Source organism: Muntiacus reevesi, chromosome 3 (assembly GCF_963930625.1).
Source record: "Muntiacus reevesi chromosome 3, mMunRee1.1, whole genome shotgun sequence".
NCBI lineage: Eukaryota > Metazoa > Chordata > Mammalia > Artiodactyla > Cervidae > Muntiacus > Muntiacus reevesi.
Window position 1 is genome coordinate 249762589 of NC_089251.1, and position 14104 is coordinate 249776692.

The window sequence follows — 14104 nt, forward strand, 5'->3', positions numbered from 1 at the left end:
TTATAAAACAATGTAAATTATAACCCTTAACAGCATAAAAGCTATACCCTGACAGAAGTCTGGAGGTGGAGAGGTGCGCTAATGTAAATAAATATTTTCTAAAGCTGCTACTTCTAGAAATGGAGAGATAACCATGTTATACAAGCAGATAAGTTATCCATCTACCTAAGTGAAGAACTAAAAATTCGTGAATTAAATTGGGGAGAAGATAGAGAAGGAAAACATATACATGAGTGAAATCTTTCATCATCTAGAGAAGTCAATAGCTACTAAGTGTTTAAGGTTGAAAATCAAAAAAGGTAGATGTAAACATATAATTTATTTACAGCTCATGTAGAAACCGCTAGAAGAACTAAAATCTAAATTTATTAACACTCACTTCCTTTGGGGAGAAAGGGCTAGATAGAGAATATATTTTGCCATGAACTTGGCTGTAGAAGATCAGGCGTTCCAGAAATACACAAGCCATTAACCTAGTGATGGCATTAAGAAAGCAGTATTATCCTGAGCCCTGTTAAGACGAGCATCATTTGTCGCCAGGAACTAATCTTTGTATAAATTCATCGAAGGTCAGGCTCTTATTTGAACATTACACTTTAGGTCTGTAACTTGAAACATATGTATGAAAATGGCATAGAATTCATGCATAGAAAGAAGGAAATGATGACTGGGATTGGAGGCTGTGTACACAGGGAAGGAGGTGGGATATTTATCCTGGAGAAGAGAAGGCTGAAGAAAGGCAAAATTAACAAGCTCTGAGCAGCGAGGTGGAGCTATAGAGAACAGAAGCCAACCTTCTCCCTTCTCCCTGGATGGAACAGAAGAAAGGGAGTTTCAGTGGACAGCACCAGGAAAGAGTCTGTTTTCAGACACAGGAAGACTTTATGATCTGTAAGTATGACCAAACTGTAGAACGGGCTGTTGCAAGAAGTTTTGGAGTACTTTAGAAAGAAGACAGAACCATTCATTTTCAAAATATAGGGCTTATATCAGAATTCAGTTTCCTTTGGCGATGCAGCAAGCACATTTTATAGTCTGATTTCTGTGAATTTACATACAGAGGAAGGTTAATGATAAAGTGGTGTAAACAGTCCTACCTTGGCTGTGATTCCCAGGTAATAGCTCACTAGGGGGAAAAAAATCAATATTCACTATTTTTTCTCTCCTGGTTACTTTATAATATATATTCACACATGTATATGTATTACTTTATATATCATGTTTTAAAAGAAATGTGTATATTCTTAGGAGTGTGTGTGTGTGTGTGTGTGTGATCAGTCGTGTCTGACTCTTTGTGACCCCATGGACTGTAGCCCACTAGGCCCCTCTATCCATGGAAATTTCCAGGCAAGAATACTGGAGCGGGTTGCCATTCCCTTCTCCAGGGATCAAACCCGCATCTCTTGTGTTTCCTGCATTGCAGGTGGATTCTTTACAGCTGAGCCACCAGGGAAACCATTCTTCGGAGTAGTATATCAAATTCAATTTTTGAACTGTTATTAAAATACTCATAGTTTATTTTTCTAACAATAAAAGTATATGTTTTTAATGCTAAGACACTTCAAAAACACACAAAGAACAAAAATGCATTTCTTTCACTAAAACCTGAGCAACTAAACAGAAAACATACACAAAACGGCCCTGCCAGCTCCTGGCTGCCGCCTAGGTGTTCCAGCTGGGTTCCTGTGGTTGGAATCTGCTCCTCCAGTCTGTCTTTCAAGAATGAGTTAGGAGACAGGGATGAGTTGCATCTTCATCCTTCCTCCTCATTGCACTCGGGTCTCACTTCCCATTCTCTGCTACATCTGTAGCAGAGAGAGAATGGACCATTGATTTACCTACACGTAAGTCAGGGCTGCTTCCTTTCCAAAGCTGGTCGTCCAGCCTGTGTGTAGGCAGCCCTGGCAAGACACTCAAAGGACCATCTGCATGTTGGTTCGGGCATTTGTGTTTAACATCTGAATAGGAGTCTTCAACTTTGGATCTGAAGACACAGCGTGACTATCTAAGGTTCATGCTTACTTGAGATTTGGTGTGGAGGGGCAGGAAGCGGGGATGGAGTAAATGACATTTGGTTCTTTAAGAGGTGGAAGCTGCCACAACAGGATTCCAGAGCTAAAAGAAGTTTGAAAATTGCAGACCATGCTGGTCGCAGGAACAGAGGCATGACCTTACTGACCGGAACTTTCTAGTCATGCATACTGCTTAAGTTATATATTTGGTCTCCTTTCAGGGCAGTCTGCCCATCACCTGTCTCTAATCTTTGATGTCAGAAAAATACTCTGGTTTCTCTTGATTTCCCCTGGAAAAAAACACACTCCTTTCTCTCTACCTCTCCTATCTATGCAACAGCTGTATGGAATATGCAGGAGCTGGGTTCCTCCTTTGTTCAGCTGCTACTCCAATGTGTTTAAATCTTTAACCCTCTTATGCCCACTTAACTCTAAGCTGGTCGCAGTGTTTGAACCCACATCTGCCCTGAGCACACACGTGGAGACCATGTGATGGCTCTCAGGCTCAGCATAAGAACTCAGGAATTTCAGAGCTAGAAAGAAGTGCTAAGGAGTTTCTTAATTTTTTAATTTATAGGTAAAAAATCAAGACCAATAAAGGCTAGATATCTTACCTGAGACCAGGCTGCCCAGTGGCAGATCTAAGACTAGAACCCAGGTTATTTATTTCCTAGGATTTTGCTGCTTACTCCAGAAGGCACCTTCAGAAACAACAAGGGCCGCTCTCAGTTCTCATCAGCTCTTCCTTGTTCCTTCCAACTCTGGAGTTGCCGCGGGCACAGAAACCTTCGTTGGGGGGCCACTGGTCCCTACAAATCAGTATTTAAGAAACATCATTATTATTAGAATACAGAGATATACTCTGTAACTTAGTATGGTTATTTTCCTAAATAGATCTATAGCATTCATATGATACAATAACCAGAGGTTTATGTAAAAAGATCTATGCAGACAGAAGTTACTTTTTTTTTTAAAGACACCAATTAATTCTTTGTCTTTCTCATTTTAGTCTCTAAAAATCTCAGAGAGCTAGTGATTCTTGCCCTTTTGTTCATCAGTTTCCTTAGCCCTAAAATAAAGCAACATGGGATAGTCTCTAAGATCTTTTCAGAACCTCAATAACTTGGGTCTCTGGATTTTGATTTTCTGCACAGTTAAGATTTGGGGACTTTATCTTGGTTTTAAATACTTCATAATGAAGCCTTACTAAAATATATGATCCTTGCCTGTTGTTGTAGACTGTAGACAGAACACTTCGAGTCTCCTCTTGGTGAGCCCGTATCAGTGTGGGAGAGCATCCATGAGGCTGAGTTACACCAACAGCGATGTCCTCAGAACCTAAAACAACCTTCAGTTCACCAGTGTTTTGAGTTCTTTTGTCAGGAGGGATGTCATTTCTGAAAAACAGAAAAATAACAGGAAGAGAAATGAAGAAGGCTCAGAGGTTACTAATGAATGGAGAGATTGTCCAAAGGCAGAAAGCCAAGTGCCTTTTACAACCAAAATGTTTTCTTTCTTTTTTTAAATTTCTGGCATTGACACTTAGCTCCTGAGCAACTTCCCCACAGGCTGGTCTAAGCCTAACATTTGGCTGGTTCAGCCTCAAGGAATTCAAAGGAGCAGACCCATGTGAGGCTTCAGGTTGGCGACAATCAAGAAAATTGAGAGGTGCAGTCACAGTTAAGAAGAAGCACCTAAAGATGAACCATTTGTTGTCCCGTTATATTGCCATCCTGGGCTTTTGACAGTATAGCTCATTCATGTAGAAGTACATACATGGTGTATTTAGTAAGACTCTGAGTTCATAAATATCCTTTGACATGAACAGTAGATTCTAATCTCTTTCACTGTGGTAACTACATGACTTTCTTCCACCATTCCTGATGTCACTTGTGTGAGGAAATGACTTTTAATGTCCTCTGTTTAACTGGGCAGTGGGAAGGGGGCAAGGGAGGTGGACACCGAGGATCAAGACAGTAGAATATAACCCCCTAGTCATGTTCTGAATCTGTCCATGACACAACCAAGCGTGCATTCTAGCTACTGTCACGACTGACATCAGCTTCAGTTATAGAAGCTAGAGAATATTTAAAAATACTCTTTATGCTTGAGATTACATAGGTAGCATTACATATCTCACACACAAAGCTGAAAGGAGAGATGCAGATGTGAGAAGCCCACAGAAGAATACTTATTTTATACAGTAAATATGGTTGGGGAGGGAGAACACACCTGGAACAGTAGGGAGATGTTTCGGAGGAGTTTCACAGGGAGGAGAGAAGCTGGAGAAACTGTCGAGGCTGTGAGACCTTGAGGCGTAGACAAGCGAGCGGGCTTGGAGAGGACTTGGCTGTGTGTTAGTTATTCCACTTGCAGCCTCTTAACTATTGTCCACAAATAATGATCTCAACTGACATGACTTGTCCTCGGTTTTGCAGTCAGAATTTAGAGCCCCTCACTAGGAGAAGGCTAACCATAAGCGAAACAGTTTTATTTTTATTATGAAGTTTTATTCAGGCTGCAGATATTTTCATTAAGAGCCTAAAGGCAGCTTCTGAAGTCAGAGCTGGACACACTGCTCTGCTCTCTGCCCCAGCAGTCTCATCGCAATGGTCACTTGTTGTCTAGTTTACGTAATTGCTGGGAACCCAGTAAAGTTGGTGCTGAATGCTAAGGCTCATCCAAAAAATTTCAAAAAGAATAATAAGATAAAAAGCCTATAAAGAAAGGCAAGAGCATCTAGCTCAGCTACTATATTTTGGAAAAATCTTTTAACCTTTCTGGAGCTTGTTTTCTGTGTCTGTAAAAGAAGGAGCTTGAACTCTCAATGATTCTAAGCAGTTGGGAATTAAGCATATCAACTACCATGCCCATGGCACAAATACATTTTGGAACAGTAGTGGGCTCAGAGTTTAAACTGTTTGAATAAGAAATTGGTAAGAGATGGTGATTCGACTTTTCAACTCCCCAAAGGCGTGTTGACCTTTGTCACTGCCAGGCACCTGAGTAGTGGATCAGGGAACACTCTTGGCATCTTGACTCTGCTGCGAAATCAGTCTTACTCCAGGACCCGGTCCCCATTTTACCACGAAAATGGTAAGGGAGTAGGGTGGAAGGTTTGCCAAAGGAAACCCAGGGCAGTTTTATGCTTCCCTCGCTGGAAAGGTGGAAAATTCCATTCCAAGAGCAAGACCGAGCCGTGGCTCAGGAGGCCCTTATTGTGTTAAATGTAAAATGTCCTTTGTTCAGCTCAGATTTCATCAAGAAGCCTGTTCCTTAAGATTTGGCTGGCTGGTCAGATCTGCCTACAGGGAGAGAATGAGCTGGAATATTTTGGTTCCTGTGATAGTTATAGCTCATTATAAATGCTTAAACAAGAGCCGATGATATTAATGTTGAGAGAGAATTTAAAGGGATAGGACATGCTAGAGAAACAGTGAAGGGTGGAGGAGGGGTGGGCGGTGGGCTAAAAGATCATCACCCTGTAGCCCTTAGAGACATTTTGTAGAGCCTGGGGATGCAGGTTGGAGGATATCGATGTGTCTGTGTTGCTGGCATTTACATGTTTGGTGCAAATATCAGTAGTGGATTTGCTTTATAATCAAGACGGCACTTTGCAATTCATCTCTCATAAAGAATGGGAATCATTTGTTAAGGACTGATGTGCATTTATTTACTGATGTGAATAGCATTTGTTACAAATAAATATATAGCAGAGTGGTCATAGAATAAATGAGCAGTATCAATTTAAAAATTGAGCTAGCATGAAATTGCTGAAAAGCAACAAGCATTGTGAAGTCTCTTCTATGTGGAATTATCTCTGTGTTTACAGATTGATATACTTCCATAAACTTCCAGTGGTACTAATAATAATGTCAAAAAAATCTTGAACATTTCAAAAGTTGAACAATTTTACAGGGACCTCTGTCAAGATATGAAGTATTACTGGTTAACAGGGGAACATATACTTCTTTTATGTCATTTGAAATGTATTACAACAATTATTAAATAAGTATCCAGATTTATATCTGTCTTTTAAATCTCAAACTAAAAATCCTCAAAAAGCATAAACACCAATGCCCTCAATCACAGAAAGGGCTGCTTAGCAGTCTAAGAAAAATACAATTAAAGAGGCCAATTTTTGGCATCTATGCAATTATTTTAAGATATGTTTAGAATTTGCATTTAGTAGCATGATTGGGTTATTAACCATGCAACTTATCACCCTTGGTAATCATATTAACAGAAATAAAATGCCCAGAAACTAGGAATTTGATTAGTAATCTACATTTTATACTAATTAGGGGAGGCACATTATAGATTATAAATATATAAGATAAAAATCCCAGGTTACTGAGTGCAAAAAATAAACTTTCACATATTTTGACAAGCATTGCCTGGTCTGAACTATTTATAATACTTTAGAGTGTGCTAGCACTTTTTTTTGTAATATAAAAAGTAATAGAATCATAGTAATATGAGGTCCCACTAGAGATATTTGCTATTAAATTGTTGCTGAGTGCGCTGAGGTTTGGGGTAGAATTATCGAGTTTGCAGATTAGCAAAGCAGGTTCTGGCAATGTTTTAAAATTGAGTCAGTGATGCTTTAAAATGAGGCATATTTTAAGGATTCACAATAAGAATTTAAAAATAGATGAAAAGATTGGTTTGTTATCCTCAAGTGGCCTATGTTAATTAGTGCTTTTATGTAAACTAATTTTATGGCTGTCTACAGGTTTCAGCATACACAAGCAAGGGTGTAGGAATGAGGCAAAGTTCACAAGAGACTAATTGAAAATGAGGTGTGACATTAATTTTAAATAAGTGTTTTCCCATTTTGCTTCAGCTTTCTTTTTATTTTTTTAGTCTTTCCCATTTCAACCATTATCAGAGCGAACCCAGAATGGCCCGATTATGTGAAATTAGCCTCTTGTATGTTTCTGATCCTAAATTTTATATACTTTGAATTGCACCCTGAGGATTGCCAGCCCTTCTCTCCTGGGCACTGTAAGGTTTGCAGGACACCAAAAAAAAAAAAATACAATACACTCATCTCTTCCCCACTTGCCATGGGGAAGCTTGAGTTTGTGTCTTTGTTTCTTCTTGCTTTGAGCAAAGTTCCCCAACATAAAAAAGCCACTTGATAAGGGCCGAACAGTTAAATTGACTCTCTTCTCCCTGTCCACCAGTTTAAAAATGAAAGGGTCAGTGGTATAGCAAGAGAGGAATTCTTTACAGTTGCCAAGTAATGGTTTTAATTATTTTTAATTATCTATGTGCCACTGTAGGATTACCACTGGTGAGGAGGTGATTATGGGAAGTTCTAGTGGAAATCCTAGAAGTTTGGCAGAAATCATTTTTGACAGTCATCTTCAATTTATTTTGAAGCAATGTCTTAAACCAGAATTAGGTAGTTGTTTAGTCACATATAAGGTACTTAGCTTGTATGATATGATTAAACAAAGTGACTTTTAATTAACTGTCATGAAATGTCTGTGCTGGAAAAACAAATCTTATACATTTTGCTAATTTTCATGGTATTAGTAGTTATACCTATTAGAGGCCTGCATGCATGCATGCTGTCTCTTCAGTCGTGTCTGACTCTTTGTGATCCCATGGACTGTAGCCTGCCAAGCTCCTCTGTCCATGGGGATTCTCCAGGCAAGAATACTGGAGTGGGTTGCCATGCCCTCTTCCCGATCCAGGGATTGAACCTGCATCTCTTACATCTCCTTCACTGGGTTCTTTCCCACTAGCACTACCTGGGAAGTCCATTGGAGGCCTTTATTATACCTATTAGAGAGCCTTTCCTTAATATTAACATTAATTGTTATTTTAGAATTCCAAGGATCCTGCTGCTGCTAAGTCGCTTCAGTCGTGTCCGACTCTGTGCGACCCCATAGACGTCAGCCCACCAGGCTCCCCCGTCCCTGGGATTCTCCAGGCAAGAACACTGGAGTGGGTTGCCATTTCCTTCTCCAATGCAAGAAAGTGAAAATTGAAAGTGAAGTTATCTTATCTAGCCTCTTATCTTCAGAGATAAGGCTAAAGCTCTGCCTCTTCCTTGAAAATGATTCTTTCTGCCCCAAACCTTGGCAAAGTCTTCCTGGCTTTGAATTCTATATTGTATCTGTGGTGGGTATTTGGTACTTAGCATGGGTTACCCTGTATTACAGTTCAGGCATGTGTCCTATCTCCTGAACTAGAGTCACACCATCCGAGGCAAAACCTGGGTTTAGACATTTCAGTCTATGTCCTGAAATCCTGGGACTGTGGCCTACCACAGAAGATCATCATGATGCCCTGAGGGTAATGATATAAATTTATCTTCAAACCCCTGCCAGCCCTTAACAGTCCTCTCCTGATATTTGATAAGCAGTTTGAATTAGACAGGGTTAGAAGGAGATGGCAAACCACTTCAGTATTCTTGCCTGGAGAATCCCATGGACAGAGGAGCCTGGCAGGCTACAGTCCATGGGGTCCCAAGAGGCGGATAGGACTTAGCGACTAAACCACCACCACCTAAAGTGGGCTTCCCTGGTAGCTCAGACTGCAAAGAATCTGCTTGCTAGTGCAGGAGACCCAGGTTCAATCCTTGGCTTGGGAAGATCCACTGGAGAAGGGAGTGGCAACCCACTCCAGTATTCCTGCCTGGAAAATTCCATGGACAGAGGAGCCTGGTGGGCTACAGCCCACGGGGTCACAAAGATTCAGACACGACTGAGTGAATAACTCAGAGATGCCTGGGAACTTGGAGATGGTCTAGTCTAATTTCTGTTTTATATATAATGAAACTGAGTAAAACCCAAAGAGACAAAATCACTTCCCTAAGACTTATTGCTAGTTAATGACAGAATTTGGACCAAAATTCCAATTTCATTGCCTCCGGGTCCAGAACTTTCTTTTCAGCAAGCCGTCTGTGTCAGCATCCATGTACATGTCCCACCCCGCCCCCTTAGGTTTGCTCATCAAAATGAATGAATCCTTATAAATGTCCGAGGCACCAGCCTTTTGTTTTTTCCTTTGTGTTCATGAGCTGATGAACACAGCGTCTGATGCGACAGATGTGTTCTGTTATCAGCCAGTGACCCTGGAACTGAATTTACAACATCCGGGTATTCTGCATTCTTCTGAACATGTGACTTTTTTCCCCCTCCAAATTCTATGTTTTTTTGGTTGCTTATAGAAGATCAAAGTGGAAGTTTTGGGAAATAAGTCTTCATCATTCACTACTGTTCCAAATTGGGAAAACCAGGTCAGTGAATTGTTCCTCTGGTTTGGAAAGGCCATTTGAAGCATTCTTAGACATGTAGCTAAGCAAGTCTGGCGCTCTCTGACATTACATAATTTCTCCGCTAAACCAACGTTCTCACTGAGTTTGCTGTATGACAGTATGTTACATTGGATTAGCTCAATATTGGCTCAAAACTCAGTGTCATCATTTGTCTAGCCTTGTGGTATTTCCCCAAATAGGGAAGCTGACAGGTTTTAGCTGACTGGTTTTTCTGTCACTGGCAGAGTTTTTAGTTAACAAATACAATAGAGTTTTCATTTGTGGCAGATGTTATCTTGTTTCTAGTTTTTGTTCAAGTTGTTTTAAGGAAAAGTACCACCCATTTGCTCTGACTAACTTAAAAAAAAAAGATGAAAAGATCTTCTCAGCACAAATAATAGCAAAAAGCACATGACGATCTAAGCTTTTGAACTCTCAGACAGCTGGGGAGCCCAGAATTGGCATGATTCTTTCTTTACTGACTTCAGAGCCCCATGTGTGTGTGATCAGAGTAGACTGTGTCGCTCTGATCTTAAACAGCCCTGGTGTCACACGAGGAGTTTCATTTCTTGACTAAATAGACTCTCTGGTTTGAAATCAGCATCCCACCATGAAAAACAGGACTGTACAGGGAAGCTGGCAGAAGCTTCTGCTGCCATTTGAAACAAGTGCCACTTCTGCTTCTCCTAACCCCAGTGCACTGGGATGCTATGTGGATGCGGGGACCCAGCGATTCTGAGGTCTCTCCAAGGAAGGAGAATTCAACAAGGCATCTAGGAGTGACAACTTGATTTGCAGTGTAGCCCAGGTGAGTGTGGGAATGAATTAGAAACACACCATGAAAACTTCGCCTATGGTCAGGGCCATATCCAGAAAGCTGCAGACACTGGGAGCAGAGGATGGACTGGTGTCAACACCTCTTCTGTGTGAGAGTGGAAGCACTGTGATTTGTGGTTACAGGTTCCGTATATGCTCACGGCCAAGTTCTAAGTGGTCCACTGGCTACCCTACCTTGGCATTTCATGAACTAAAAAGGTCTCCAAAAATAATTTGAGGACCAACGTAGAATTACCAATTCCCTTCCACCCTCAGTCCAGTAAAGACACAAACACACCTAGTCTTCCTTGCATCTTTGTTTCACAGAAAAAGGGAAACTTTAACTATAAAATGAAAGAACCACAATCTAAGGCTGCAGTCCTTCAAATCGAATAAATTTAATTTGAGGAAAGAGTCCCTACATTGTATCTCTTAAAAAGAAGTCCCCTCATTTTGCAGCCTGCCTCTGAAAACATCGCACAGACCTCCCTTTGAGAAAACACTGCTGCGCAGTGAGTGAGGTTAGGAGACTCCCACTGCTCATGACCATAGCACAGGCTGACTGTCTGTATGCTTGACACTGTGTTTAAATTCCAGCTGAATGTCTCTTCATACTGGCTGCAGCTTTATTCCCTGGTTTTGGGAGTGCTGCTGGTATTATCATAATTTATTCATTCACAAATATGTACAACTGCTCTGATTCAGAGTAACGCTTGCAGAGATCCAGCTTCTGACTGAATTCCCAATTCCATATTGCAGGGGTGGAATCCAGGATGGCTCCCCTTATTTCCAGAAGCTCCCCCCTTCCATCCAGGGCACAAAAATTTCTAAAAGTTTATAGTTAGCCTGGGTTTCCCTGGTGGCTCAGATGTTAAAGAATCCACCTGCAATGCAGGAGACCCGGGTTTGATCCCTAGGTTGGGAAGATCCCCTGGAGGCGGGTATGGCAACCCACTCCAGTATTCTTGCCTGGAGAATCCCATGGACAGAGGAGCCTGGAGGGCTACAGTCCATGGGGTCACAGAGTCGGACACAACTGAACGACTAAGCAGAGCACATAGTTATCCTGGCATACTGAGGTGTCAACAAAAATCCTTTACTTCTGATGCTAACTAGCCAGATGGTCCTAAACAAATCATTTAAACATTCTGGATCAGTTTTCTGGTATGTAAGGTGGAGATAAGACCACCAGCCATGCTCTGGAGACTGTAATTTATTGGATACTCTCTGAGCTTCAGTGTTCTTAATCTGTAAATTGAGTGAGTGTGGGTGACTGGATGACTAAGATCTTTTTTCTTTTTTGCTTACAAAGGTTGTTAGCATTTGTGAGTAGGATTTGCACACACCAAATATTCAGTGAAGGTATAGTATGGGTCAAGCACTGTGCTGTATCTCAAAACACAGGAAAATCCTGCACTGTTTATTCTTTAGGTCATGTTTAGAAGGTCATGCTTCTCTCATTTGTATTGATAGTTCATTTCTTCATTCATTCACTCATTTGTTTAATTAACAAACATGGACAGACCCAGGCCATGTGCTGGAGAGATAAAATAACCTTGCTGCCCTCAAGGAGCTTGAAACTCCTGTCCATAGTCTGTTATTAAAAAGGAAAAGAGATACATATTCTTTTTTGTGCCATGAGAGACAAAAAGCACATTATATAGAACACAAGCAAAAATTGTGAAATAAGCCTGTGTCTATTGTTCTTGTTGCTGCTGCTGCTAAGTTGCTTCAGTTGTGTCCGACTCTGTGTGACCCCATAGACGGCAGCCCACTAGACTCCTCCGTCCATGAGATTTTCCAGGCAAGAGTACTGGAGTGGGTTGCCATTTCCTTCTCCATATTGTCCCTGAGTATAAGCTTATTGGAGAACAATTCTGTTCGCCCACCATCTCTCTGCCTTCTGTTTTTTCCTATTAATATACAAAGAAACTCAGTGTTTGATAAAGTTAGGCAGAAGTTATTCAATCCAATAAAATTAGATAAAACATCTTTCTGACAATGAAATTCAAATAACAGAATCTAATGTAATTTAAGGGCATCAAAAACCAAAGAACATTTAGAGTACCTCCAGCCTGTGAAATCAGTTCATTTGCTCAATGTAGTTAGTTCACCAAAATAATTATTCATCCTCCCCTTCCTCTCAAAATACCCACCCACTAACAGCAACAATAAATAAGGCAGAAAAGAAGAAAAATCCTTTTAAGGGCATAAGATCTTCTCATTTGCTTTCTGCAATGATAAAATTAAGTAAACACTTACCAAGTAGCTACACTACTTTGCATGGTGTACAGTCAGCCTTTGATAGCCAGGTAAAATTTCTTGTGGTTCATGAGGCTAAGAAATTACTTCTGCTTTGAACAAAATAATGTGTATGCAAAATCTTACTCAATTAAATTCAGTTGTTTGCAAACTTAAAATGGAAATGCTTTGTATGTTATCCTTTTTATTTAGGAATAATTTTCAAAGGCACATTACTTATTGGATAGCTTTCTGTTCACAATTCCAAACCAAAATATACGAGTCTCAGGCAACTCTGACACTACAAAACCCTTGACTTTGTACTGCTTCATACAGATACTAAAAGAATATTTGTTTAATGAATGAATATGGAAAATCAGTTGGATTAAATTAGTGATCACATCATCTTGTACTTGTATATTGCTTTACAATCCATAAAGTGCTTTCACATTTATCCTCTTAAAGAAGAAATTAACTCAGTATGCTAGATTCTACTTTAAAGCTTTGAAGTTACCAAATTTCTCCTCAGCCTGAACTGAAAAAAATAGTAGAAATGTGCTAAGAAGTGTGAATAATTAGACGAACAAAACAAAGCAGAAACAATAACATGTACATAAAAAGCTTAATAAACAAAATTAAACTAGAAAGGAAAACTGTGGCTTAAAAGATTATCCTATTATTATCTTTATATAATCTAGGACAGAGTTTATCCCTAAGCCAGCATTCCACATCCAAGGAAGGTTTACTCTTATGTGTATGAATATGTGCATGTGCAAAGACATACACAGGCGTGCGTACTGCAGCTTCACTATTCTTCCTAGAAATCTAGCCATGAAAACTAGAGAATCATACATTTTTACAATAGAGCTTCGCTGCAGGCATCCAAGATGGCAGCCATTCACATAACCAGACAATGGAATCTTTTACTTTTTCCTAGTTGGAGCCATGGCCTTGATCTAGCTAAATGTCAGTAATAATAGTGATGACCAGATAGTCACCTAAGGACCTCCGAGCAGATCCCATCATGCAACACTCTTTCTTTGCTAAGGCTGTGGATGACAGAAAGGAATTCCTTCCTTGAGGAAAGAGAGGAAGCTCACTTCAGTTCCTGGACACCCCAGCTCTCATTTTTGTCCCAAGAGCTCAGACATCAGTCCTGATCTTAAACTGCTGTGCATTCTAAGACATCTCCCAGAGAAGGGCATTTCAGCTGTATGAGCTGAGGGATGCTACCTGCATTGTGGTGAATGTTAAGTTAGTAGTAAGTAAACTACTAAATTCCTTGGGTTTCTCCGTTGTTGATGTTCTTATTTTTTTATTGGACAGTTTTAGTCATTAAATACACATAGTAACGTGGAGTTATAATTAATTCACAGGAGGCTTTTTTTTTTTTTTTTTTTAAGTGTGCACTTAAAGTACATAAGTCTCTGAAAAGATGCGTTCCCAGCTGTGTGATGTACCTTTTTGGTACCACCTCACTCAGATTCCCTAAGTGTGGACTTCCTAGCTCACAACCCTGAAGTGTCCCCAGGCCACAATCAATCTCATCAGTATCTTGTTCTCTCAAAATTAAATGCAAAAGAGATTAAAAGAAGAAGCAAAAAAGAGAACTAGAAGCCAGGCAGTAGTTGGAAAAAAACATCTGGGCTTCTGGGAGACCTGAGTTTATCAAGATGCTCATGAAAACTTATAAGGAAAGCCATTGGAAAGCTCATGGGCTTCCCAGGTGGCGCTAGTGGTAAGGAACCCGCTTGCCAATGCA

General features: G+C 40.3%; 1 protein-coding gene and 1 long non-coding RNA gene across 2 annotated transcripts in view; one reads left to right on the forward strand and one right to left on the reverse strand.

The window, feature by feature from the left end:
* The window catches only part of LOC136162950 (uncharacterized), a 49565-nt gene extending 40614 nt beyond the window's left edge, over positions 1-8951 (reverse strand). Inside the window, exons 1-3 of the mRNA XM_065927378.1 lie at positions 8896-8951; positions 3239-3409; positions 2023-2115 (exon numbers count right to left, since the gene is read on the reverse strand). Coding sequence (XP_065783450.1) covers positions 2023-2115; positions 3239-3409; positions 8896-8951 — 320 coding nt within the window. The remainder of the gene's footprint in view (positions 1-2022; positions 2116-3238; positions 3410-8895) is intronic.
* Positions 1-14104, forward strand: part of LOC136165419 (uncharacterized) — an 80520-nt gene that overhangs the window by 25831 nt on the left and 40585 nt on the right. The gene's annotated exons all lie outside the window — the stretch shown is intronic.